General features: G+C 33.6%; 1 protein-coding gene, 1 long non-coding RNA gene and 1 other non-coding gene across 3 annotated transcripts; 1 reads left to right on the forward strand and 2 right to left on the reverse strand.

The window, feature by feature from the left end:
• Positions 1–1708: 1708 nt before the first annotated feature.
• On the reverse strand, positions 1709–13693 carry LOC148780217 (uncharacterized). Its single transcript, XR_016042617.1, has 2 exons — positions 13369–13693; positions 1709–2581 (listed from the first exon to the last, which is right to left on the reverse strand). It is a non-coding gene; the product is annotated as an uncharacterized LOC148780217 (long non-coding RNA).
• Positions 8563–11577, forward strand: LOC18434087 (transcription factor MYB8). The gene is made up of 3 exons (XM_088849559.1): positions 8563–8803; positions 8952–9086; positions 10881–11577. Exons 1-3 carry the CDS (start codon positions 8676–8678, stop codon positions 11392–11394), a joined length of 777 nt encoding a protein of 258 aa, XP_088705685.1. The 5' UTR covers positions 8563–8675; the 3' UTR covers positions 11395–11577.
• A 10168-nt stretch (positions 13694–23861) lies between the features above and the next one.
• LOC18434086 (protein HYPER-SENSITIVITY-RELATED 4) lies at positions 23862–25152 on the reverse strand. The gene is made up of 2 exons (XR_016043451.1): positions 24737–25152; positions 23862–24582 (listed from the first exon to the last, which is right to left on the reverse strand). It is a non-coding gene; the product is annotated as a protein HYPER-SENSITIVITY-RELATED 4 (transcript).
• Positions 25153–26119: the final 967 nt, after the last annotated feature.

Genomic DNA, 26119 nt, shown 5'->3' on the forward strand with positions numbered 1-26119 from the left:
GCGCTTAAGATTTGTTTGTGGGCTTTTGATTTTCGGGGCTAAGGTCAACAGTTGAGAGCCCGTAGCCAGTTTCTTCATACTTTTTATAAGACATTTGGAGGGAACCTCTCTCAGTCATCCATTTAAATCGGACGACTGTGAGATAGGGGATGTAGATAAAATACATAAGAGTGGTTAGTTAAGGGCAGACCGATTTGTCTCTAAAAGGTAAAGAAATTCACTTTTGACACACAATATTTTGATCTCAATCTCATTTTCCTTAGAATATGAAATTGGAATACCAAGGGTATTGCGAGCATAAATCCAAAAGGAAAAATACACATAATGATGGTTTACTTTTAGTATAAGGAGTTCACAATTACTTTTCTCTCTCGGATTTCTAATCCGGTGGTTGTAAAAACATCATTGACCAAACTCAAAGTTCAGAAATTCTTGTGTGAATTTCACGACACACCTCAAGCCATCCAATACTAGAAGTAATTGTGTCTTCCATGTAAAATAAATAAATGGTCTCATAATATACAATCTCAATTAAAAGACACGACGTCTTGTTAGAATGCAATAGTAAAAGTAATAATAAATGCATCATCATTATCGTCAAAGTCTTTTCCTAACAAATTAATGTCTTCCATCCAACAAAATTTTTGCCTCTCTTCAACTCAGATCTAGACTTGATAGAGTGATCTCTACTCTACCAATGAGACCTTGTAAAGATTATGGTTTATGAATAAATAAATATACGGTTCGTATAGAGCCGAGGCTCTAAACAATCAAAGTAAAGCACATCTTCAAATAGTCTCGAGAAATGACGTTTCAATATTGGAAATCTTAGAAATAGCCTTAAAATATATTTTGATATTTAATTATAAAATTTAAAGCTTTAAACATGGTGTAGATCAAGCAAATATATAAAAAGTTGAAAAATCTTGAAAATTGACGGTCCAAAAATATATTAAAGATGCACTATTTCCAAAACTTGAAATCCATTTTTTTTTTTTTCTCATGTCCATACATCTTGATTGCGAGATGATCAACTTGAAGATATTTTGGCATCAAAACACCATCTTCTAGTAAAATTTTTGAAGTGGGTTCTAATTTGATCGTTTAGAGGCTTGGCTCTCTATAAACTTTTTCATATACATAGGATGTATTTGCCACATGAAAACATGAAGCAATAATATGCAGCGCCAAGAGCAGCCCCCCCACCTGTTGGTTTTTAACTAGTGCCTATGTCCTTCAAGTGAAGCACACTTCATTAGTAGGGCCACATGACTTTAACAAATTTGAATATATAAGGAAAAAATAAAAGAGTAAAAAGTATGAGGAGGATGCATCCTAAAGTATGAGATTTTTTAACCTCCTTGACACGTACTAGACACCGACACATATATTGGAGTCCATATAACAATAGATGTTCCTATTGCATCATCCATAGATATCAAAAGGACTTCCAACTTTTTTTTGGTTCCTTTGCATGAATAATACAAGAAAATACACAAATTAGGAATGCCTTATAGAGGACCAATGAGGACCAATGCCCGACACCGATTATAATAAGTTAATCAATGCCCTGACACAAAGGGTACTCAATGATAAGCTACACTTGCATTATAAATGTCTCATATTCATCTTTGACACATTTACTGTGTTCATCGTTAAACAATTGAATATCATATGCTGTGATCAACCCACCTATTGTTCTTGCAGTGGACAAACAATAATGCCTTCATTGATAAACAAGTTTTAGGGAGGGGAACGAATCGTATGTTGTATAACAACCAATTAGATGCTTTTATAGTGAAAAAGAAGGAAGTAAAAGCTCATTATTTTACAACTCTATAATAGGGCAGTTGCGCTAGATCATGAAATAAAAGCAGAGAAATAAAGTCTCGCTCGCCAAATAGTTGCTCCAGAACTAAAAGAAACTTTCTTAGCTCAGTTATCATGTTGGCCTAAAGAAAACTATAAAAAATTGACCATGTGTGAGTGGAAAGTCTGCTCCAACAATTAGCTGCAACTGTATGTAAACTCCATATGGCACGTCAACGCTTATGAACGATATTCACAAGTAAAGATGAATTGCTTTATACTTGGAGAGAAAAGCAATTGAGCTGGATTGTGAGACAGAGTCTTCTTCAAGAGCAAGAAACTCTGCATAATTGTTAAAGGCATTACCAAATGACTTGGCAAAGGCAGTGACAAAAGCACTATTACTATCTCTGATAACATCACCACCATTGTTAAACCTGGATTCTGCAAAGAGGCTCTATCGATATTCAATTTGAAATATTGGGGATCAAAAAAAGATGAGGCCACTGGAATAGTGGATCGGGGTCTCTACTGATGCCATGTGATATGGAAATTATCAATAATTACTTTCTTTGACAAATGAAAAGCCCACTTCTTCACATCTGCCATCTCCATAATATGATAAGAAACTCGAACAATTTGATCCCTTATTGTAGACCTGGATTGAAAGATTCTCCTATTTCGTTCCTCCCATAAAAACTAAATTGTTGTGAAGAAAATAGAAGTCCCCATATTAAGAAGGCCATCTGATTTAAATTTGAATCCTAACCATCTTTGTAACATAACACGAATAGAAATATCAGCATTGAATCGCTTGCCACACCGTCATGTGGCAAATCTCCATATACCCTTTGAGAACCCACAGTCAAACAATAGATGACAAAGATTGTCATCATTGTTCGCACAAAAAGGGCATACACAATCAATATCAACACCACGCTGTTGCAAAAGAAATGTAGGGCGTAGGGAGAAAGAAAATAATAAACCTGCAAAAATAAAAGAAAAATAAAGAAAAAATAAAAGAAAAATAAAAGGTAAAAGAATAACCCTTTCTTAGGGTTTATATGGGAATCTACTCCAAAGATATTTTTAAAAGATATACAAACAAATTTCTTTCTTCTCTTCTCCATGCATGAAGTGTATCATAGCCTTGAAATCCATACACTAGGATAGATTATTATGAAGTATTTGAGAGACTTAAGTAAGCTCTTGGCATAATAACACAATAAGGTCTATAAGATCTAGTTAGTAAAGTGCAACAGGAGGAACAAAAACATGAAGAGGTAAATCTCAATGCAAAAGATATTGACATCCCAAAAGTGCTACAAATTTCAAGAATCAATTATGAAGAACAAGATATGCCAGTTACGGTATGTAAAATACAATCATTTGAGCGTGAAGGAAAACCCAAGATTAAGTTGGGTATTCCAAAGGTCTATTACAAGCTGGATATTAAGTGCTTGGTCAGTTGTGTCATTGAATAAGACAATGTAAACAAGCAAATGGTGGAACTCTATCACCAATTATTTAATGGCCTTCAGTGGTTATAAAGGATTCAAGAAGTTCTCAGTCAAGCTTCTCCCAACCTTGGGAGAATCATATAATGGATTCTTTAATTTTTTTATTTCGTTGTTTTCTAGATTTTAGGCATGGGTTCATTTGAGTTTTTTTGTTTCGCTTAGAGTTATTTTTATCTTTTTAAGTTTTAGAGATTTAAGAATTGGGAGTTTAATTATTTATTTATTGTAGATGAAGGGAGAATTTAGTATTGATTGATATTTCTTAGGGTGAAAGTTATGGTTTAGAGTTATTTCCTTCTACAAATATGTAACCAGTGGGCCAGAGAAACTATAGAGAAGAGAAAAAAGAATTTATTTATGAATCTTGTTAAAATATCTTTGGCGTTGTTTTCGTCTATAAACATGTAATTAGTGAGCTAGGACAACAATAAAGAAGGGAAGAAAGAATTTATTTTATGGTTCTTGACTCCCTTGTAGACCCTAAGAGAGAATGTAGTCTCTATCCTTTTATTTTTTTTCTTTTATTCTTCATATTTATTATTTTATTTTAGTTGAGTACTCGACAAAAAACAAGCATAGAAATCCATAAAACTAAAAAAGTACACAAAAGAAAGTAGCTCACTAGAGAACACGTCTCTTTACAACCTGAATTCACAAGACAAAATATGATAACCATGATTTTCTAAGTTCTAAGATGGAGAACCTGTCTCATTACAACCAGAATGACTGAATAAAATAGTGAAAATTTGAAATGGTTTTAAAATATGCCTTAGTTCTCCTTGGTTCTCTATCGTATGTTATAGAGTTATTCAGATTCTTGGTCCTCCATTTCGAATGTCTGACATAAAAGAGATTTTTGGGATCATTGTAGATATTGAAGTGAAGAGAGAGAGAGAGAGCAGTAGGTAAGGGCAGGGAGAGTGGTTGCAAAGATGGGGAGAGAGGCGAGAATGGGGAACCAAATCAAGGGAGCGTCGGTGGAGAGAGAGAGAGAGAGCAAGGTAATGCATTGGAAATGCGTGTGGCAAGGGAGCTATGTAACATAGCCATGCGTATTTTCGTTTTTTTCAAATAACGATATATCTGACATTTTAAAAACTTAGACATTAATTGTTATTGGATGTAATTTCTATAAGGTTGCAATCTTAAACAATCCAATTAAAGTACGCATCCAAATTTTATCATAACATGTAATTTTTTTTGTAAATAATTCTTAAAATTATCTTAAAATCTATTTTCATATCTAATTAGAAAATTTTAAACTGAAAAAATAGTTAAAATCAAGGAGATCTATAAACATATGAAATCTTGAAAATGGACGGCCTAGATAATGTGTTACAAGATGCACTATTTTTTATACTCAAATTTTTTTTTTTATATCATATATCTCGATGTCGAGATGATCAAATAGAGGGTTTTTCAACATTAAAACAACCTTTCACATAGTTTTTTGATGTGCATTTGTAATTCTACATTTTAATGTTGCAACTTTATATAAATTTTTCCCATTCTTATTAGTTATTGTTAAAAGAGTAATGATCCTATAGGACCCTCTCCTACTCATGTGCGTAGGACTTCAAAGGATCACCATTAAAGTTGACATGGATCTCTAAAAAAATTATCATACGGGTGTGGGATTTGATTTTTCTATTTACCTGAGTCAAATTTAAAAACGATCCTTTAAATTTCTACACAAATGAGTGGAGGAGATAAAATATCACGATGGAATTAATTAATGGACCTAAATTCCAACTTTTCTTTTTTGTAAATGAAGTACATGCATGTTGTGATTGAAAACCCGATAACGAAATTACTATTCTTTACTCTCATATATGTGACAAATGTCGAGAGATGAACTCGTGTTTATGTACGTGCAAAGGGTACGAAATGAGTAGGTCACAAGGAGTAGCCCGCCTCTCAACAGTGAGATGAGAAACTATTATCTCAACTGCTATGGTGAAAGGCCTTTTTCCCATAAAACAAACATGGAAAAGATCAATTTTCATGTTGATTATTTTTCCCTAGATGATTTTACTGTTCTATGGTTTCGATACGTGCTTAATGAGTATTTTAGGGAAAAATCAACTTTGAATTTCTTACACTAGATCTAACTTTTGAAAAACTAGACATCCTTTCTTCAATCCTTCTAGAATAGTGGGTATGAGAAATTCTCTTTCAGGTCCCTAAGTCAAGATGGAATAGAGACTGACTAATTTGTGGATGGCGACTCAAAATTCATTAAAAATAATTTGCAAATTGCTCTCTCGGGAAGCAAAAAATAAAATGTCTCAAATAGAGATCGTCTAATTTGTGGATGGTGAGATGTAAGTGCTAACATATTTAAAATTCAATTTTTTTTTTGTTTTGAAAATAGTTATCTAGTGCTTTCAGTTGTTCAAATTTAATATTGAAATATATATATATATATATATATATATATATATATATATATATATATATATATATATATATATATATATATATATATATATATATATATATTTCCCACGCAGATCTATTGATGAGGGAGTAGATCTACTCTATGCTCTCGCAGGCGCATAGAGGTGCTCTGCACAAAAAGCACAGACATAACGGGACGTGTGGGTCCAGGGGCATGTGACGATGTGGACAGCACACACGAGATTAACGGCGGTTCACGCACCTTCCCTTCACGAGAAAGTTTTTTCACTTCTTTTTGTTAATTTTAATTGAATCTGTTTGTCACAAAGTTAATCATGATTTATAAGGTTTCAAACGAAAAACTATATAAATATAATGTTATTTGTTCCACTCCCAATTTTTTTTGTTCGTTATTATCTTTTAGAAAAATATTCAATAATAAGACTATTTATCTTTTGGTACAAGACAAATATAATTGATCTTGACCATTGAATGTGAAATTAAATGACTGCATTTAATCTATTGACTAAGCACAAACCTCACAAGAAATTTCTCGTATTTTGTGACATACCCAAGCCATTAAATTTCATATCAGATAGTTGTAACTAATTATGATTTTCTTGTATCAAAGGTAAATGGTCTCATTGTATACAATCCATATTTTTTTATGTACGGAGGTAGGGGGAATGTATATCAAGAGGTGCTTCATACAATGCAAGCTCCTGGACATGTCCCTCCCTTTCTTAAGCCATTAGACAAGCTGTTGGCCATGGCTGACAACAGGCGTGGGCCGGGTCAGGCCGGGCGTAGCCCAACTTAGTTTGGGTCTAGGGGTGGCAATTGAGTCAAGATGAAACCAGGTCCGGGTCTAGGTTGGACCCCCGATAGGTTTGGGGTGAGTTCAGATCAGGATTGCCTCAACCTAGTATAAAACATATAAAAAATACATTGTAAAATCCAAAAATTAATTTTTTTATTTCTAGACCATCTAGACCAGAGTTCGGGTCCAAATGACTTGAACCGTAGTCATGTTTGGATCCATTTGGGGTATTTTTGGTTCAGGACCGACCCAGACCCAACCCGGCCCATTGACATGCCTACTTGGGTCACAAGAGGCGATAGATTTAGCCTTTTCAGTGTATGCCGAAGGGGCCGTGATCTAGATTTGGCTACTTCAGACCTGGCTTGAATGTAGCACAATCATCATCGCCATCATCAGAGCTTTTTTCCAACTATTTGGGGTCGATTCTATGAATTACAGTTTTCGATTCTGTTCTATCAATGACCATACCCTCAGTGTGGCCATAAGTCCCTAAATCTTTTATTACTACTTCCAACCATATCTTTTTGTGCTTACCTCTTGTCTTTTTTTTAGCATTCCACTTGAACCAATTGGCACCTCCTAATAGGTGTTGTACTGGGTCTGCGCATGGTCAGCTTACTTAAGTCTACTTTCTCTCATCTTATTGCCAATTAAAACGACATTTTAATTCTACTTAATAAATTCATTGTCAATATAGCACGACCCTCAAAATGCATTTTGTCACACATGCCTTATTTTTTAAGTTCTAGATCACTTCCTAGGCCATTACCGGCCCTACTATATCTCTGAACGACTGAATTATTTCATCAATGTGTGCATTAACTTGATTCCTTTGGGCAAGTTAAATAAACAAGGGATTAGGATAACTTTCTTGAATGTGATCTGGACCTCTTTGTAAAACACAACTATTTTATTTACTTTATAAACTTTTAAAAATAGAAAGAAAATGACAACTGATACTCTTGGGCGGTGCCCCCCTCTCTCCATTTTATCCCCATCAATAAAAGATCCCTCTTTTTCTTTTGACTTCTTCAACCGCCCAAACATTTTTATGTCCCAAAATTTCTCAATAATTATGATTATAAAGAAAGCACTAGCAATTAACTAAACAAATTTAAATTCATAATATTAGTCAAATTATTTCCTGTGTGTGACATGAATCATGTAAGAGCTTAAAGAATCGCTCCCTAAATCGTCCGATCAAGTGATTGATGGTGATGCAGTGAGAGTGGATGCACTAGAACATTGACAGACCGATCTGAAGGTGCTGTTCGCTCCCCATCACCCTCCATAAAAAATATGGAGGGTGAAAATCGATCACGGTTATATGATCTTTCCTACTTTTCAATTGACTTACAAATTATACAGTAATCAACAACAAAATTATCAATATTGTGCCCGACCAGACCGGGTCGGGCTGGGTTAGGCAGCCTAGTTCGATTGGTCAAACTAGTATTTGGTGCCTCGGCCACTTTGGTCTAAAGAAAAAATTTGGTATAGGAAAAAATTAGTCAAAACTAATTTTCGATCAGTTGGACGGGTCAAACCAACGGATTTTGACTAGTTAAACCAATTAAACGAAGTTGGATATTTTATTAAATATAGTTTATTCTTATAATTATTATTGATATTTTTTTATTTTCTAAAAAATCTAATCCAATCGATTTAATCAACGATGAAATAGATTTTAATTAGACGAGACCCCGATACTTTATTGTCAAGTTCGATCTTGATAATACTAGTCCGGAGAGGCTCCAGTGCATCTTCATTGAGCTAAGGATATTACAAAAATTCCTAAATTCCAAGCTGTATTATTACCAAATGAAGGAATCCACGTAGTTTGTAACCGACATTCCCACTGCTGGAACCAGGCTACCCTATGCATACGGAACTGTATTTACGCTCGTGACAAAATTAATGGAAAAAACGAAAGAAAAGTCAAAATAAAAGAGTGAAAGTAAAAAACAGTTCGTTATTATTGCAAGTGCTAGATTTTTTATTTTTTATTTTTCCTTTTCACGGTTATAACAATTATATCTCTCTTTAGATGCAAGGGAGGGCTCATTTTTTGGGGCCATGCTGATGTTTTGCAGCATTGAGAGAGAGAAAGAGAGGGGAGAGAGATGACAAGAGCTCCTTGTTGTGATAAGAGTGGAACTAAGAAGGGGCCATGGACACCAGAAGAAGATCAGAAGCTGGTTGAATACATACGTCAGAATGGCCATGGCAGCTGGAGAGCCTTGCCCAACAAAGCAGATAACTAACCAAACCACTCTATCTCTCTCTAACTCATTAATCTATTTATCTATCCACCTATGTCTCTTAATAAGTTAGATAGGATTCTTTTCCTAATGTTTTTCTCTCCATTTTTTCTATTTTTTCTTTTCCTTTTGAATTGTTACAGGCTTGCTTCGATGCGGCAAGAGTTGCAGACTGAGATGGACTAACTATCTGAGGCCCGATATAAAACGAGGCAATTTCTCGATAGAGGAGGAAACCGCCATCATCACTTTACATTCCATCCTCGGAAACAAGTATGCACATGCATACACAATCAGAATTTTTCTTTTTCAATTGTTCCTTTTTTAATTAGAAAAATATTTTATACAAGGATTTTGGCCGGAGCGAGTCTTAAAAAAATAAAAATAAAATAATAAGTAACGTATACTTATAATAATAATACAAGTATCGGTTAGGTTTGCTGCCTTGATATGCCTAGGTGTTCATAGACACACTGATACACATATTTTACCCATATATCCATATATATCTGCTTAGAATCATACACATGCGCGCACACAAACACAAACTCTGCAACCCACTCCATTCTTTGATAAAAATACTTAAAAGAAGTACAAGTATGGGCGGGGCATCAAACTACCTCAAAATTTTGAAAATTTAAAATTTTAACGAAAGATCTCGTTCAATGTTTGCAACATCTAACTGGGCAAAACTGAATTAAAAAATGACCAAAAAAAATCTTAAGAGTAAAATAAATAAAAACTATGGTTCATTCGATATTTGTTTTTCTCTCCTTACTTGAATTTCCAAAAAAAAATTTATAAATGTTCGAAATTATTCGTAGTGTGCAAAAATAGAGAGCAGAGGAAAGAGGAGATATTTATCGGTGATTATTTTTACCTAAGTTCTTCCCTAAGATAGGGGGCAATTCAGAGCCTCAAAAAGGAGGCTTAGGTATTTTGTCCTTCTTATATACTTTCATGAGTTCAACCCTTTTTTAAATAGCAACTAAAGTAATATAAATTGACGAAAAAATATTGTTCTCCTATGCTCTCTTTCATGTTAAAAGATTGGCTTTATTTTTCTGCTAAAACAAAATGCTAAAAAAATTATAATAATTTGTATCCTCATTGTATGGATTTATAATTCTATAGGAAATATTTTCATTTGAAGTTCATATTACCATGTAGTTTTGTAATATTAGTGACATAATGTAATGTATTTTATGATAGGAAAATTGTTTCATGCGGGCTGGATCACATTTCTACATATGCAGTCCTTTCCATCTAAAAACAATGGAAACTGATGGTCCAAATGTTTTCTTACAAGAATTATTATTTTTAGTTTTTAAAAGTTTTTTATTTATTGATATTCATGATCTCCATACTAGAGATTACATGTCCATAACAATTAAGGCTTAAAATCCATTTCAAAAAAAGATTTATTAAGAAACCCGCATTTATACATATGCAGGCTTGGCTGCATACCATAGAAACTGGGTCCTTTATAATATAATGTATTTTATAAGTTAACAATAGAAAAAAAATTGTAAATCCTGACAAATTATTAATGCTTTTAGAACAAGAAAAGTAGATTTTATGAAATCTAGTATAAGTAGCTTGTAATACTTTAACATTAAAGAAAAAGTAGCTTGTAATACTCTTTTAGTACAAATTTTCGATTTTGTTATGTTTTTGGAAGAAATTGCATTTGAGATATGAGGATTTCCAATCAGATTATTTACCAATTAAATTAAATTATTTCGAAGTAACTTGTAAAGGTTCCAATGGGCTCGTAGGCGAAGGTCGGCTAATCTAGTCCTGGAATGTTGGGCTTGGCCAGGCAATTCTTTACGTACCTTGGCCTAGTTAAATTTGATTTGGTCTGTTCCATTCGAGCCCAGTCCATTGCCACCCCTAAACTAACATTATCAAAGTGTTAATTATAACCGTATTTCTATAGTATATTACATCAAAGAATATATTTATCAGAGAATCCTTTGCATTTGAATTATGAAGTATACAGGACTATGGATTCCTTCATAATTTTTCCTCTCTCTTTTCTCTTAACTGTTTTTTCTTAGCTAGGTGGTCTGCCATTGCTGCTCGTTTGCCCGGAAGAACAGATAATGAGATAAAAAACCATTGGAACACCCATCTAAAGAAACGGCTTCTGAAAATGGGGATTGATCCTTTAACCCATGAATCCATTGCAAGTCCAGACCCACCAAACATGGACCAAGGGTTATCTTTTTCAGCCATCATGAGCCAAGCTGGGACTCCAACTAACCATTTTGGCTCACAAAGTGTTAGGCCAATGAATATGAGTGGAGGTTTTTGCTTGCAAGAGCCAATACATGATGGAGATCAAGTCAATTACAGTGGATTGAGTAAGTTCATGGAAGGCCATGGTTGTTACTTAGGGACAATGGCCAGCTCCATGAGTAAAGAACTTGAGAGTGAGACAGCAATGGGGCAGGTTTGGCCTACAGATGGAGAGAGAATAGGGCATGGATGCATTGAAGGCAAGGGTCAATATTGGAGTGGCCTATTAAAGTGTGTTGCAGCTGTCATGAAGCCTGGTGGTTTCATGAAGACTTGATTGCTCTCTCTCTCTCTTGTGGCACAAAAACCTGAAGATCAAAGGATTGTGCTATGTACAACAACTGTTGAGGACACAAAGCTAACTAACTTTTGTTTAGGGGGGTTTTGTTCAAGTTTATTATCTTCTCTTTTCCTAATGAAATGGTGTGAGTTTTGGCTCTCTTTTCTTTTGTCAGTAAAAGATCAGGGTGTTCATTAACCCATTTGCTGAATAAATTTTTGATAAATGACCAAATATCAAAGAATGCTTCTTGTGAGATTATTATCTTGTTTAGCAATCGAGGTATAATCTTGCCATGAAAACCGATGTAAATTGTGCATCATAGTTCAAGATTTCAAACTATCGTATGCCTATAAGTTTTTGGGTAGTTCAATGCGGAAGGGGGTACTCTAACTATAGAAGGAATAGAACCCAAGACGACATATTATATTGACTCACTACCGACATCGGAATGTATGAATATGAAAAATAAAAAAGATTTTGAGTCCCAGAAATAGTGCATCTTGCAATACATTATCTAGACCGTCCATTTTCAAGATTTTTGTATGTCTATAGATCTACTTGATCTTAACTATTTTCGGAGTTTAAACTTTTATAATTAGATATGAAAATAGATTTTCAGATAATCTTAAGAAGTTTTTACACTAAAATTAGATGTTACGATAAAATTTGGTGGTGCGCCTTAATTGGATTGTTTAAGGTTGCAACCTTATAGAAACACACCCTTTGGAATTTAAGAAGTCTTTCTATGGGATTGTCTACAAAGAGTCTATTTAACTTTATTACACTGAGTTCACAACTATGCCCATTCATTAAATGTCAAAGTGGATGGCTTGGGTTGAGTCATAAAGTCCAAGAATTTTGTTGGAATTGTGTCTACTCCATGAAACTCTCACAACTACCCATTTTAAAATTCAAAGGACAAGAATGAATGTGACCTTGTACAAAAAAGAAATGGTGTGGTTCGTATAAGGCCCAAGCCCTAAACCATCAAAGTAAGGTGCACCATCAAATAGGGTCAAAAGATGATGTTTATTTTTTTATCTAGTTAAAAATTTTAAAGCTTAAAAATAGTGTAAATCGAGTAGATCTATAGGCACTTGAAAATCTAAAAAATTGACGTTCAAAAAATGCATTATAAGATGCACTATTTCCAATACTCGAAATCCATTTTTGTCATGTATGTTCTTCTTGAGGTTGAGATGGTCAATTTGAGCATTTTTGGACATTGAAACAACCTCTTCTAGTGATTTTTTGAGGTGCGCCTTAATTTGTTTGTTTAGAGCCTCGCCCTTATATAAGTTTTTTCTAAAACTAAATAGTTTCTTAGACAATCCCCTTTCAATTTCAATTGATGTTTCCCAGCTTCTTTTTTTTATTTTTCTATTGATGTTTTCTAGTTTCTTTCATTTCTTTCCTTTTCTTTTTTATTTTATTGTTTCCACTACAAAGAACCATCTCTTACTCGTATTTGGACACCTATTCCCTGTATTCCTGCAATTTTCAATTACGGTTTATGTTTTTTTGAGTTTGTTGAGGAATTTATTAAAGGCTTGTAAATCAGTGTGGTTGGAATCAATGTTAAAGATCAGTGACAGTAATAGAAAGAGCCGCTGGCGAGTGTAAATTGGTATTTTTTGTTTCGATCTATAGACAAATAAAATTTGAGTTTTTGCGGTGTTTACATGAGAACGGTTAGTTTTGGTGTCATTGTATTTGTTTGCATTAAAATTGAAATAAATATATTTATAAAAAATAAATAATATAAATAAAGACATTTATAAATATATAAATATACATAAGTGAGAAAATCAACTCAACCCACATCAAATTTTACAGAAAAAGAAAATCAACTCAAATCACATCACTTCTAAAATTGTAATACTTCAATCACATCACTTCTAAAATTGTAATTCAAAAATTTTGAGTTTTAAGCATGTCAATAAAAAAAATGAAGAGTTCACATAATACCAGTTTCTTTGATTCCTACTATTTGAACTCTCCTGAATTCTAGCTCTTTGATTCCTTCTATTTGAATTGAGGGTAATTTTAGTTGAGCTCCGGCCTGAATTCTAGTTCTTTGATTCCTTCTATTTGAATTGAGGGCAATTCTAGCGGAGCTTTTTTGCCAATGTGGGAGCTTGAATATTAGGAAACACACGGACTAAAAAACAAAATCAAATCAAATCACATTACTTGCACGTAATTAAAAAATTTAGAAAATCAACTCAAACCATATTACTTGCAAAATTATAATTCAAAAATGTTTAGTTTTATAGCCAAGGTCAAGAAATAAATAAATAAAATAAAATGAAGAGCCAACTTTCATCGCTAACCGATCGTCCCATTTTCTTTAATTCTGGTAGTAATACGAGCAACGAGTGGAAGGAACTTTAATGTATCTATTTAATTATTTATTAAGAATTGAATTTTTACTGCAAGAAAGACGTTAGCTTTGTTGCAGTGGTTCGGCTTTGATTTGTTTTTCTAGTTGGGCTATGGCTTCATTTTATATGTATATCATATTTTTTTAACTTTTTAAATTATATGATTACATATTTTTTTAAATTTTAAAATTAAAATACTTTAGTGAATAATAATAGCAAAATAAAAATTTATAATGTATACACAAGTACAAATCAAAGTGTTAACGTAGCTACGTCGGCAAGAGCGGGACCAATTTCTTACACTAACTATCCTAAAAAATTTACTTATAGTGTTTTTACTAAATAATACCAAAATAAAAATTTACAATGTATACACAAGTCCCAGTCAAAGTGTTAAAACGAAGCTGCATCCGCAAGAGCGAAACCAATTTCTAATACTAACCCCTTGTAGAATGCACTTGTATTAATTTCATTATGCTTCTAAAGAAATAAAACTTTAATTCTATATGCAATGATAATAAATAATAAATATAGATAGAGCACACAATGATTAATTCATCAAATACCAAATCAATCATAAAAAATGATAATAAAATTGTTAAAATATTAATTTTAAAACTAAACAACGTTTATGAAAAATAATTATTGATTTCTCTTTACTATACCCACTTAGATAATAAAAAGAAAAACAATTTAAATACACAAGTCAACGCAAATTACACAACCTATCAATAAAAAAACTAAACAGTATAATAACAATAAGATATTAATAAAAATTCATTAAATTAAGTTACCTCTTCAATTTCCTCTTATGCCCTAATATATTTTTCTCTTCGATAAATGTATTGAATGGAGTTACTTAGTAGCTAAATTTCCAGCTTTTTATGATTTTAATTTCGCATCACAAACTATCTACGGATGTCCTGTCAAAAGGCCCTTCAAAGGCCTTTATAACAATAAATAAATAAAAACTAAAAATCTTATCACAACATAAACATGTTATTCCAAATCTTAACATCCAAAAAGTATGTCTACTTAGGGGTTGGTGTATGGTGATCCTATGGACCATACTATACACTTTCTTCACACCCAAACACCTAAAATTTTGAAAATGTCTTCGAGTTCGCCTAGAGAGTGAGTGTGTGTGCATGATTCTGTGTGCATCTGTTCCTCTGTGTATCTATAAAAGAATATGAATATGGCTACATGCATGAAGCTATTGACTCTCAATAACTTACCTCTTAAGCCACTTATTTCCACATTAAACCAAATAGAATTCAATGTACAATTACTTAAAAAAGAATGCAATAAAGTGTTTTTTCAACAAACTATATCCAATTATTATTATAATAATGTACGTTAATATGTGTACATACAACTCAAATTTTAGATAAGATAAAAGAACAAAACAATTGAGAAAAACTCAAATTAAAATTTTAAATTGTATACAATATTACTGTTTAACATAAAATCTCTACAATTCCAGCCATTAAGGTATAAAGCCATCTATACAATACATCTCAGCTTTTATTGATATGAAAATAAATTTTCAGGCCATAACAAAGATTTTCAGTACTAAAACAACATCTTTCAACAATATTTGAGGTGCACCTTATTTTGATCATTTATGGCCTCAACCTTCTATAAACCACACATTTATATAAAGGACCTGGTTTTTATGCGGGCAAGCCCACATATGTAGAAATGCGGGCCTCCTAATAAATCTATTTTGAGATGGATTTTAGGACCTAATTTTTAAGACATGTAATCACTAACATGGAGATCATAAATATGAAATAAATAAATAAATTTCAAAAACTAAAAATAACAATTATAGTAAGAAAACATTTGGACCATTAGTTTTCATTGTTTTTAGATAGAGCACCTACTTGCATCTATCTTTAAGATGGATGCTTCACACTTTTTGGGCTTCACACTTTTTGGACTGCATATGTAGAAATGCGGTCCAGCTCGCCTGAAACAATTTTTCTTATATAAAAGGAAGAAAAAACAAGTACGTTTCGTCAAACAGGAATTACTAGACCAAGAATTGAATTGAGACAATTCTCTTTATAGACAATCCTAAAATATTTTGGCATTTGAATCTCGTGTTTTAACTATTGGATGAGCTCGACAAAACTGGCCTTCCAAAATCTAGTTTGGTTTGACAAACCGGTGATCCATAATGGTAATCGGAATGGCTCTCCAATATAAGAATCAATGCAAAAGAATAATTAAATAATAATTTCAATTTTGAGAAATAAAAAATAAAAAAGGAAGGGATTGGGCGATTCTATGACAATCCGGATCACCTTGTTTCCCAACAGACTTGCTTGGTTCTCTGATAGAACTGAGCAAGTTGTTAAATTCAGAACGAGTCGACTCCTACTGATTCCCCATCCGGCTTGGTAAATTCTGAATCCGAATGAAAAGGAGAGTTGCATATATATTCCAAGAAACTTACCAAAATACACTTAATTTTGAACTATTTAACATTTTACTCTTTTTTTCCACTAAATACAATTAATTTATCAATTATTTAACATTTTACTCTTTTTTCCACTATTCGGACTCATGATTGTTTGGTAGAATTTTTGAAATTAAATAAAAAAAAAATGAATACAACATTATTATTCATAATTATTGATGGAATTTTTTAAATTAAAGAAAAAGACATTAATACAGCATTATTATTCGTGATTGTCTATGGGGAATTTTGACAATTTTGCCAAGGTTTATTATAAGAGTGGTTTACACCCATCGGATCGTATCCCAAGATTTGAGGGTACTTTCAAAGTAATCAAATGAATTTCCAACAAAATTAATTTTTTTCTTTTTTAAAAAGTATGGTTACCCTCTTTCCTGAGCGAAAAGAAATATTTCTATAGAAAAATTCCCCCATAAACAATGGAAAGCCTTTCTATATGTCACCACACATATATGTTACATTTGTTTGGTGATTTGTAGGCATCTCATCTTTGATCAAACGGCTAGTAGCGTGCTCAAAATAATTTGTAATGTCTTAATTAATAAGCGATAGCTTACTTTCAACCATTCAATGCAAAAATTAGGTGAAGGAGACATATAAAGAGCTCCCCCATAATAATTGGATTTCAATTGATTTATGTTCATTAAGGGTGGCAAGGGGCTGGGCCTGACCCTAGCCCCGCCCTAGTTCTCATAGGATCGGCCCAGGCCCAACTCAACCCTACCTATACTGGACAAAGCGAGGGTAAATAAAATCAAACAAAAATTAAAATAGAAAACAAAGAAAAGAGGGCCAGGTCAGGCAGGCTATACTCAGGCCCAACCCAACCTCAACCTCCAGTCATGGTTGCCCAGCCCTACTTTTTAAGGGCTGGGCAAAGTGGGATTGTATACCATTAAAATATTTAGTTACAAAAAGGTTATAGTACCTTTATTCTACAATGTGAAATCAGGTAGACAAGAGTATATTATTTATCTTTACACGTTCGAGAAGCCTCTTTCTTTTTTTTTTTTTTTTTTTTTTTTTTTGGAACTTTGAACATGCTCAACATCATACCCTAGTGGACCAATTTCAGATCCGTCGGCCACAGTGCACGTGTGGTCTCTTTGTAGCAAGATTAACAATCTTCTTGTATATTTTCTCTTAAGAATCCCATATCTAACTTTTCTCTCTCTTTTTCAAGCTAAGTGGATGACTTCATGTGCATGTAACTTTTGACAGCAAAATAACTTGTACAAGATGCGTATACTTGCGTTTGGATTTCAATGAAGTTTCTGTCTCTCCTCAGCTAAGTGTTTCCTTTAACAGAGAAGAGAACAGGAAGCTTTAAGCATGGAGGCTAAGCTATAAGCTCTGAAAAACCGGAATCGACGGTACAAACTCTAGTATCGACCTAGGAAACTCCATATCAATGTCACACGAATCGATCTTGCAAAATCTAGACCCCTTATTATCAGAAAAATGGCAAGAAAATTTATCAACGAAAAAATCCATTAACATTTTGATGAGGAACAAGCAAAATTTTGACAAGCTTATTCAATTGTCATGTCCACAATCACTACTGATATAATTAGCAGCTCCACAATCTCTCTCTCTACGCGTTGCAAAAAGGTAGAAGGTAAGGGTACCGGAGGAATTAAAATTTGTGAAAATGGACCGATGAGACCGAAGATTTAAATAAAAATTTAAATATATCTTAAACCGAAGAGATATCAAAGGTTATTCCATCTAAGCGGATATATAGTATAAAAATTGTTAACGACTAGTGCAATAGTATAAAAGTATTGTCTAACACTGGAATGAAATCATTCATCTAAATCATTGTTTTTAAAAAATGTCGATCCAGATTGTAATCACTTGATCCAGATTGAGAATTGTTGACAGGCCAGTTCTCAGTTAGAACCGATAATGGGGCTTGTTCTCACATAATCGTAGGGCTCAAAGTTTTAAAATCTAATCCAATCTAAGTTCCATAAATTTCATGAATTCCCAATTGCAATTTACCATAAATTTTCTCTTTTAAAGACAAATAGTTTGTATGGATATGGAAAATTTTAATTTGGCATGTCTATAAAATGGTACTATTAATTTCTGCACACAAGTTATGAACACTCCAAGCTGTCAGATCTGGAAAACAAACAACTGGTATGTGCCATTGTTTTGTACAAAAATATAGACAAAAATTATTGGACTTTCAACATTTCAAGTCCTAAAAACAGTGCATCTTGCAATACAGTATCTAAATTACCCATTTTCAAGATTTTCATACGTTTATAGATATTCTTGATCTAAACCATTTTTGGAGTTTAAAAATTCATAATTAGAGATGAAAATAAATAAAAAGGCCATTGTAAGAATTTTCAGCACTAAAATTACATCTCATGATAAAATTTGGAAGTCACCTTACTTGGATTATTTATGGTCGCAACCTTATACAAACCACGCTCATTATATATTAATGGTGACATGAAATCCTCCCCTTTGATTGAAATGCAAGTATGGTTGTTGTGTCCGTTTAATGCTTGTTTCTTCTTTTGGGAATTTTATATAATGAAATTGTTACTTTTATATTCAAAGATCACAAATACCCCAAGCTATAAAAAATTTATAAAAAGTTTCGTCAGATTTCGAGTGCAATCAATAATATATACACAACCACCTGGTTTCACATCTGATGCTTAAAAATGATCGTAACTCATATAGTATACTTCCCCTTTCTTTCATGTTCTTTTTTATTTATTTTTTCATGCAAGCAGCAACATAAACCACGAGGATGTGAAGGCATTTTTGTAATTATGAGTAAAATATGTATGCTAATGCAAAACACTAAAAGGCATAGCTTTAAAAGAAAAAATTCATAAAAATCCAGAGGAAAAAACGGAAAATGGCTTAAGATAAAGGGGCACGCACCTCAATACGAATGGGAAAATCCAAATATCCAATCCATATTCCAGGCCAAAGTTAGGTTCCAATTTCAATTTATGACGTGTATGCTATGCTCCATTGGGAGCATATACTGTATATCTACTCTCTTCGGTTGAGGACCTGTTTGGGAAGATTTTTTCGATCTGAAATTTTGAATATATGAGAATCATTAGATGGATTTTTATTTTTCTAATAATAATAATTTAGATTTTGAGTTTTTTAACACTTAGATCTCACCTTCTAAAAATTAGACCGTCTCTGTTCAAGTATTAGACATAATTGTTCTCAAGTGTATAAAGAGCACAATTGAGATTATTTTTTTAAAAAAAAAAATTGTCTATAGTTTGAACAGGTTATATCCCCAAAATTTGGGGTCCTAAAATTACTCCTAGGCTTTACAAGAGGGGAGTAAATGGGAGTATGAAATCTGTTGGCTTCAATAAATAGAGCGGCGACATGCAAGGTGGTCTGGTAAGGCCTAGGGCTCACGATAAAAAATAGAGTCCATTTAGAACCTCATTGCGAAAATGCGGTCCCATGCCAGAAATTTCTACTTTATTTCAATCTCTTTCACTGTAAAATTTGAAGGCTCATAATAATTGTTGAAATTTGGTGTTGAGATTTGAGGCCCTACACCAATAAATGTCCCCGATATGAAAAAACCTAGCTTGATTTTTCATATTGGACAAAGCTTCCAACTTTAGGTTTGTTAATCATAGCACTATTCATATATGCTGCCCAAAAGGTGGCAATGAATACTCGTATATGCTGTCCAAAAGGTGGCAATGAACGCTCGGACAGGTGGAATCCTAGCCATCATATCTTCATTCGATTAGTTTAAAATATACGTCACTATCTAAATTTTAATCATTTTTTAGAAATTTGATTGAGATGAAATTTTGGTGTATGTACTTGACACCAACTTGCACTATATAAAAAATATATAAAACATATATTTTAATAATTTAAAATAACCAAATTACCCCATCATTTTTATGGGATATGTAGGTCATTCTATATTTTAAGAAAAATTTATTTTATATTTTTCTTGTATGCCCTATTTTTTAGTACGTATGTCCAAAATTTCATCTCGATCCGATTTATAGATAAAATATTAAAATTCAGATAGTTATATGTATTTTGATTCAGTCGATAAATATCACACGACTATAATTCCACTTATATTACTATTTATTATAGGCAAACGATTGGTAGCTTTTTTATTCCTTCATATATTTCCCAACTAATACACCATTTTAATCTATTTGTTTCAAAAGGTAGAACACCTTACTTAACTTCTCCTTCCTCTCAAGGGTTTCTTTTTCCCTTTTTAATTTTTTTCTTTCAACCCTTGGGCCAACCCACCCTTGGCTCTAATTCACATGGGGCTGTCCCAGGCGCGGTCTTGACCAGGCCAAAGAGGCCCTGGCCCAAGGCAGTCCATCCCTACTTCATGGCATGATGGCTTGGCCCTAGTTTTTTTTTCCGGCCATGTAGACCGGACTTGACGGAAGCATCCAGCCCATCGCCACTCCTAGTCATGGCTTGTAGATTGGCTCTCTTAAAAATCGTTGAGGGCTTTTATTTGAAGGAGCAAATGTACAATTTGCCCTAGTAGGAACACAATAGACAATTGTCCTAGGAAGTTCTCAATTTCTCATCCTTGATGATATTTTGGTGTGGACAAATATCACTGAATAATCATGGGAGTTATTTTAATCTAAGAAGGCATATATGGGTGCCAACGGGTCACGTTGGATCCGGACCTGGAAAACTATTATGGGACCGAAGTCATCGGATCCATACCCAAAACCTAAAAATTAAAATATCTATGTATATAAAACATATTCTCATATATTTTTATAAATCGGGAAATGTGGAACCCTGACCTCACCTACCAAGTCTAATTTTTGAACCCATACTGGGTCCCAGGTCAGGTCTGGGTCCATTGCCACCCCTAAGGGCCTAGGACGTGGGAAAATGACTGATGGACAGTAAAATCCTATGTCATATATATGAAACAACTTGACTAGGTACTACATTCACCATACTGTGTTAGCCTAATTTCATTGTAGTTTTCCAACTGTTTATACCCCTTTAGAATAGGTTGTCAAGGAAGAAAAAATAAAGGAAAATAAAAATATGAATGCCTTGGGACTTGGAATATAATCCATGAAAGATTGATAGAGAGCAAAATATGAAAAGCAAAAAACAAAAAAGTATTTTGAATCATTATATCAGTTAAAAAAAAAAAATGATTTTATTTAATATTGAAAAAAGAAATTGGATGGATTTTGTGCTCTTGTACACCTAGATTTGACTGTCTAAATATTGGATAGATTTAAACGGATGATTGTATCATTATTTTAGGTCCTCAAAATTTTGGAGCAAACCCCTAAGTAGTGTTTGGCCTTAGGTTGAAAATGTGGATCTGGACCTCGTGGGAGCATAAAACTATGCAAAATTAAGAAAATGCACCTACAGTTTCAACTATTTGAAATTTTACCATTTTTCAACTGCTACAACTTATAATCATGTATCTTTTGAAGGGCTTTTTGACATTAAATAAAAATAAAAAAAAATTAAATTATTTATATCAAGTGTATTTTGATAAAATTACCGAAATTGTTCAGTTAGCAAAAACATTAATTGTGGATTTTTCTCTTTTTAATGGTGAGGTTCTCTTATTTTTTTCTCTCAACTAGTATTATACTACTGTAAAGTTAAATTCGGGTTTTGGCACACAAGCTTGCTTTTTGGCTTCTAATGGTGGCTTTTTTTTGTTGCTTCTGTGGTTTATGACGTGTCATGGTGACATACCCACCTGCTTTATCCTTGATTTGAAAGAAAAGGTTTGGTTTTATTTTGTCATGTATATTGTGCTTCGGCTGGCGCAAACAATCCATTTTCTTGTTAGGCAAATGACCTACTTACAAGAATTTTATTGTTTTGGATCCACTTTAGAATCACCAGATGAGTATTTTCAATAGTTTGGATTCGGCAATCCAAAAATTAGACTGTAGCGTTATATTGGCGATAACAAGTGGCCTCTTTTTTATTTTATTGGGGGTGGTAATTCAGTGGTATGAATATAACCTAAAATGTAGTGTCGTAAATGTCAACTACCAATCAATTAAAACTAGCCCCTGATAATGGACGGCCTCAGCTAGAGTTGTAACTAAAATACTAACATTTTATTGAACCTTAATTTAAATAGCGTTTGGCAAATGCAACAAGTCTTGCCATCTTATAGATATCAACAAATCCATAACTTTGGAATTAAGCACAATGAGACCAGTATTATTTGTACACAAAAGTCATAAATACTCCAATTTGTTAGATGTAAAATCGGGTGGCTGGGGCACCCTTAACAAAATCTAAAGTTTGAGCATGGTCAATGCTACCCCACCGGCTGCCCAATTTCACATATAATAGCTAAGAGTAAATGTGAATCATTTGTACCGTGCATAAATGGTTTTATTATATATTTTCCTTAGAAATATTACAAAAAGATTGTTGTTTTTTGGGAATTTTTCAAAGGATTACAAGCAAATACACTGAAATGAGTAGTTGAAATAAAGGAAAACTGATTTCTACAAGCATATACATTTCTTTATTGTTACTCTATAAATTTCTAATGGGTAATTTTCTCGCAAACCGGTATTTGGATTTGGTCATAATAATGTAGTAAGCAAATTAGGCAAGGAAAATTTTCAAATAAAGTGAAAAACCACCAAGTTCAATATGAAGAAAACCTTTTTGAGAATTTAAAACATTTGTTTTAAAACTCCAAGAAAATGGACATATTTTTACCATGGTAATGAAACTATCCCACAGCATGATTTTGTTCCAAAAGGAAAAAGTAAATAAAAGACAACATGCTTTCACAAAACCCAACTTCCCACTTCATTATTTGTCATGCCTTCAGCCTATCATTTTGTAATAATAATCAATTTCCTAGGGGAAAAGGCAATAGAATTTGAATATGCACAAGAAATCCTACCAATAATATTGTGGTCATAAATACACCATTAACTTTTAGATTTAATTTATTTATTTAGCTATCAAGCATAGTTCAGAAAAAAAAAGTTCAAATGATGATGATCATCTAAAAGCATCTCGTAGACAAAAGAGAAAAGCAAGATATTAGTGTGCATTTCATAACGGAAGTGCTATGTTATTTTGGAAGTGGCTGCTCCCTGCAGCTTCCTAAATAGTGTAATAAACAGAAAGCGTGGCTTCCTTTGTTACCCATTAGAAGCTGCCACTTTTGGGCCGCATTTTCACGAATAAAATGCACCATAAAAGAAGTAGAATCATAAATCCTCAGTTATGCTAGACTTAGTTGCCTACCAAGACAGAAATCATAATTGTTTTAAATTAATATCTTTTGCAGCAATCACACTTTCCTGAAGGGATACTGATAATAGAACTAAATCCATCTTAGGGTTAGTATTTAATTGCTTTTATCTAGTCATGAAGCATATGGCATAATCCCCAAAAGATATAAAAAAAAAAGAAGACATCAAAGGGAAAAGGAAAGAAATAAAAAAAAAAAAGGCAAGAAATAAGTACCTCAGTTAAGCAAATTTTAGTTGCCTACTGAGAAAGACACTGCAACTTAAATCATAATTCATAAGTGATTTACATAATTTCTGGGGCAGTCATAGTTTCGACAATGAACTTGAGGCAGTCATAGTTTCGACAATGAACTTGGGGCTCTCATTTTTACTAGCTTGTCTCTTTAGCAAGTCTTCTAACACAGTCTCCATGGCCAAATCAGGATCATGGCAACTGCCCATGAACAACTCTGCAATCTCACCTGGTGTCACTTGAACAACTCTTAAAGCCTCCTCCACCTCCTTCATCAGTGGGTGCTCTCCACTGAGACCACAATAATTCTTTGCTAAAATCTTAAATGCCTTAAACCCACAATAAGATAACAGTATATGCTTGTCCATTCTACCAGGCCTAAGCAGAACTGGATCAAGGTTCTCTTTATGGTTAGTGGTGAAGATCATTATCCTCTCCCCTCCACAGGAGGACCACAGCCCATCGACAAAGTCGAGAACACCCGAGAGGCTCACCCTGCTCTTTGTGTTGGTTTTCTCTCTTTGCCGTGGCTTTTTGTCTCTTGTCTCCTTCTCCATCACTCTCCTATTCATGAGTTTCAGAGAACAGTCGATGTCTTCAACGACAATGATCGATTTGCTCTTCCTGGAAATGAGGAGCTCCCTCAGCTGGAAGTTGTCCGTCACAGTCCTCAACTCGAGATCGTATATGTCAAAGCCCAAGACATTGTCTATGGCTGCAATCCAGTTAGTCTTACCAGTACCCGGAGGCCTGTAGAGCAAGTAGCTCCGTTTCCATGACCGTCCAACTCCCCTATAGAACACTTTTCTGTTAACAAACCTAGTCAAATCATCCTTTACTTCGGATTTGAGCTTGGGATCAATGGCTAACGTATCAAGCATAGAAGGATGAGACAGTCACAGAGGACCATGACCAGTACAAGCAATCACTGATCATGTTGACATACAGCTTCATTTCTCTGTTCTTCATGGCTAATTGCTCAGCCTCAGTGATAACATAAGGGATATAGGAATCATTCATGAAGTCGCGATACTTCCGATGGAACGAGAGCTCGAAGCACCGATTCTCATAGGTCTTAGAAGATGTTTGGTCCCTACTATTCTTCCGGGTACAGTGAAAGCTCCATTGAAGGGGAACACCTTTATAAAGGTCAGTGATTTTTTGGTGAGAATCCATTGAAAAGGTATGGGACTTAGAATTTTTACCCTTCCAAAGCTTTAACACATTAGCTGAAGCATAGCACTTTGGTGCAAGGTAGGTTTGAATGGCCTCATAGGGCCTATTTGAGTGGTCTGATTCATGTTCCACAACAATTATGGAGATATTGGGGTGGAAGAAGAAGGTGAAGAGCTTCTTGGCCATGTCATTTATTGCATCTCTCACTTGGGGTGGGAGATAATTCCGTAAAATCTCTCTTAGAAAGACAATGGAAGCTAAGACTGAGCCTAGTGATTGCCACTCCATTGTTGCTCAAACAATTGCTTTGCTTTGTGGATGAAAAAGAGGAACAAAGCCTGCTGCTTTCTGGATGTAACAAAAGGGAAGTGGAGGCTTATTTGAAGGGGAATTTTTTTATTTATTTATTTTTGATGGACATTATTTTTGTGTGGAGGTCCTAACCCATACCATTTGTTTTATGTGACAGTTTGGTCAATGTCCATGTCTATGTTCCTTCAGTACGAAGATTACCTTCGATGTTCCGCATGTCTCAGTACGAAGATTCCTTTGGAGGTTACACATTTTCCTTTTTTTTAATTTTTTTGCTCTTTTTATTTTTAATAAGGGTGTGGTTTTTATAGGGTTGCAAATCCAATAGATCTATATACATATGAAAATCTTGAAAATGGACGGTCTAGATTCAAAAACTCAATTTTTTTTTTTTGCATATTCATGCATCTCAATGTTGAGAGAATCAATTAGAGAGTTTTCCAACATTAACAACCTTTTCTAATGGATTTCTAAGGTGCATCTTTAATTCTACATTTTAAGGTTGCAACCTTATATACACTTTTTCCTATTAATAAAGCAAAAAGCATATGCTCAAAACATGATGGAGGGAGCATATTATACTTATACTCTCCCCCCCCCCCGGTATAATATATCGCAAAGTTATCAAAACCGGATTGGCTTTCGAACTAGTAAGGAATTTGGTTCAGTCAAAACAATGGGATTGTCGATTGAAATAGTTCCACTGAATTTTAGAAAGATAAAAAGGATAAGACAATAATTTAAAATATTACAAAAAAATGTTGTAAAACTCTGCCTATCAGGTCTAATCATTCAAAATACGCAGTTTGATGGCCAAAAACTGGACAAATATTGATTTTAT

The sequence above is a fragment of the Amborella trichopoda genome, chromosome 10 (genome assembly GCF_054954075.1).
Source record: "Amborella trichopoda isolate Santa Cruz 75 chromosome 10, AtrichopodaSantaCruz75HAP2 v2.0, whole genome shotgun sequence".
NCBI classification, from domain to species: domain Eukaryota; kingdom Viridiplantae; phylum Streptophyta; class Magnoliopsida; order Amborellales; family Amborellaceae; genus Amborella; species Amborella trichopoda.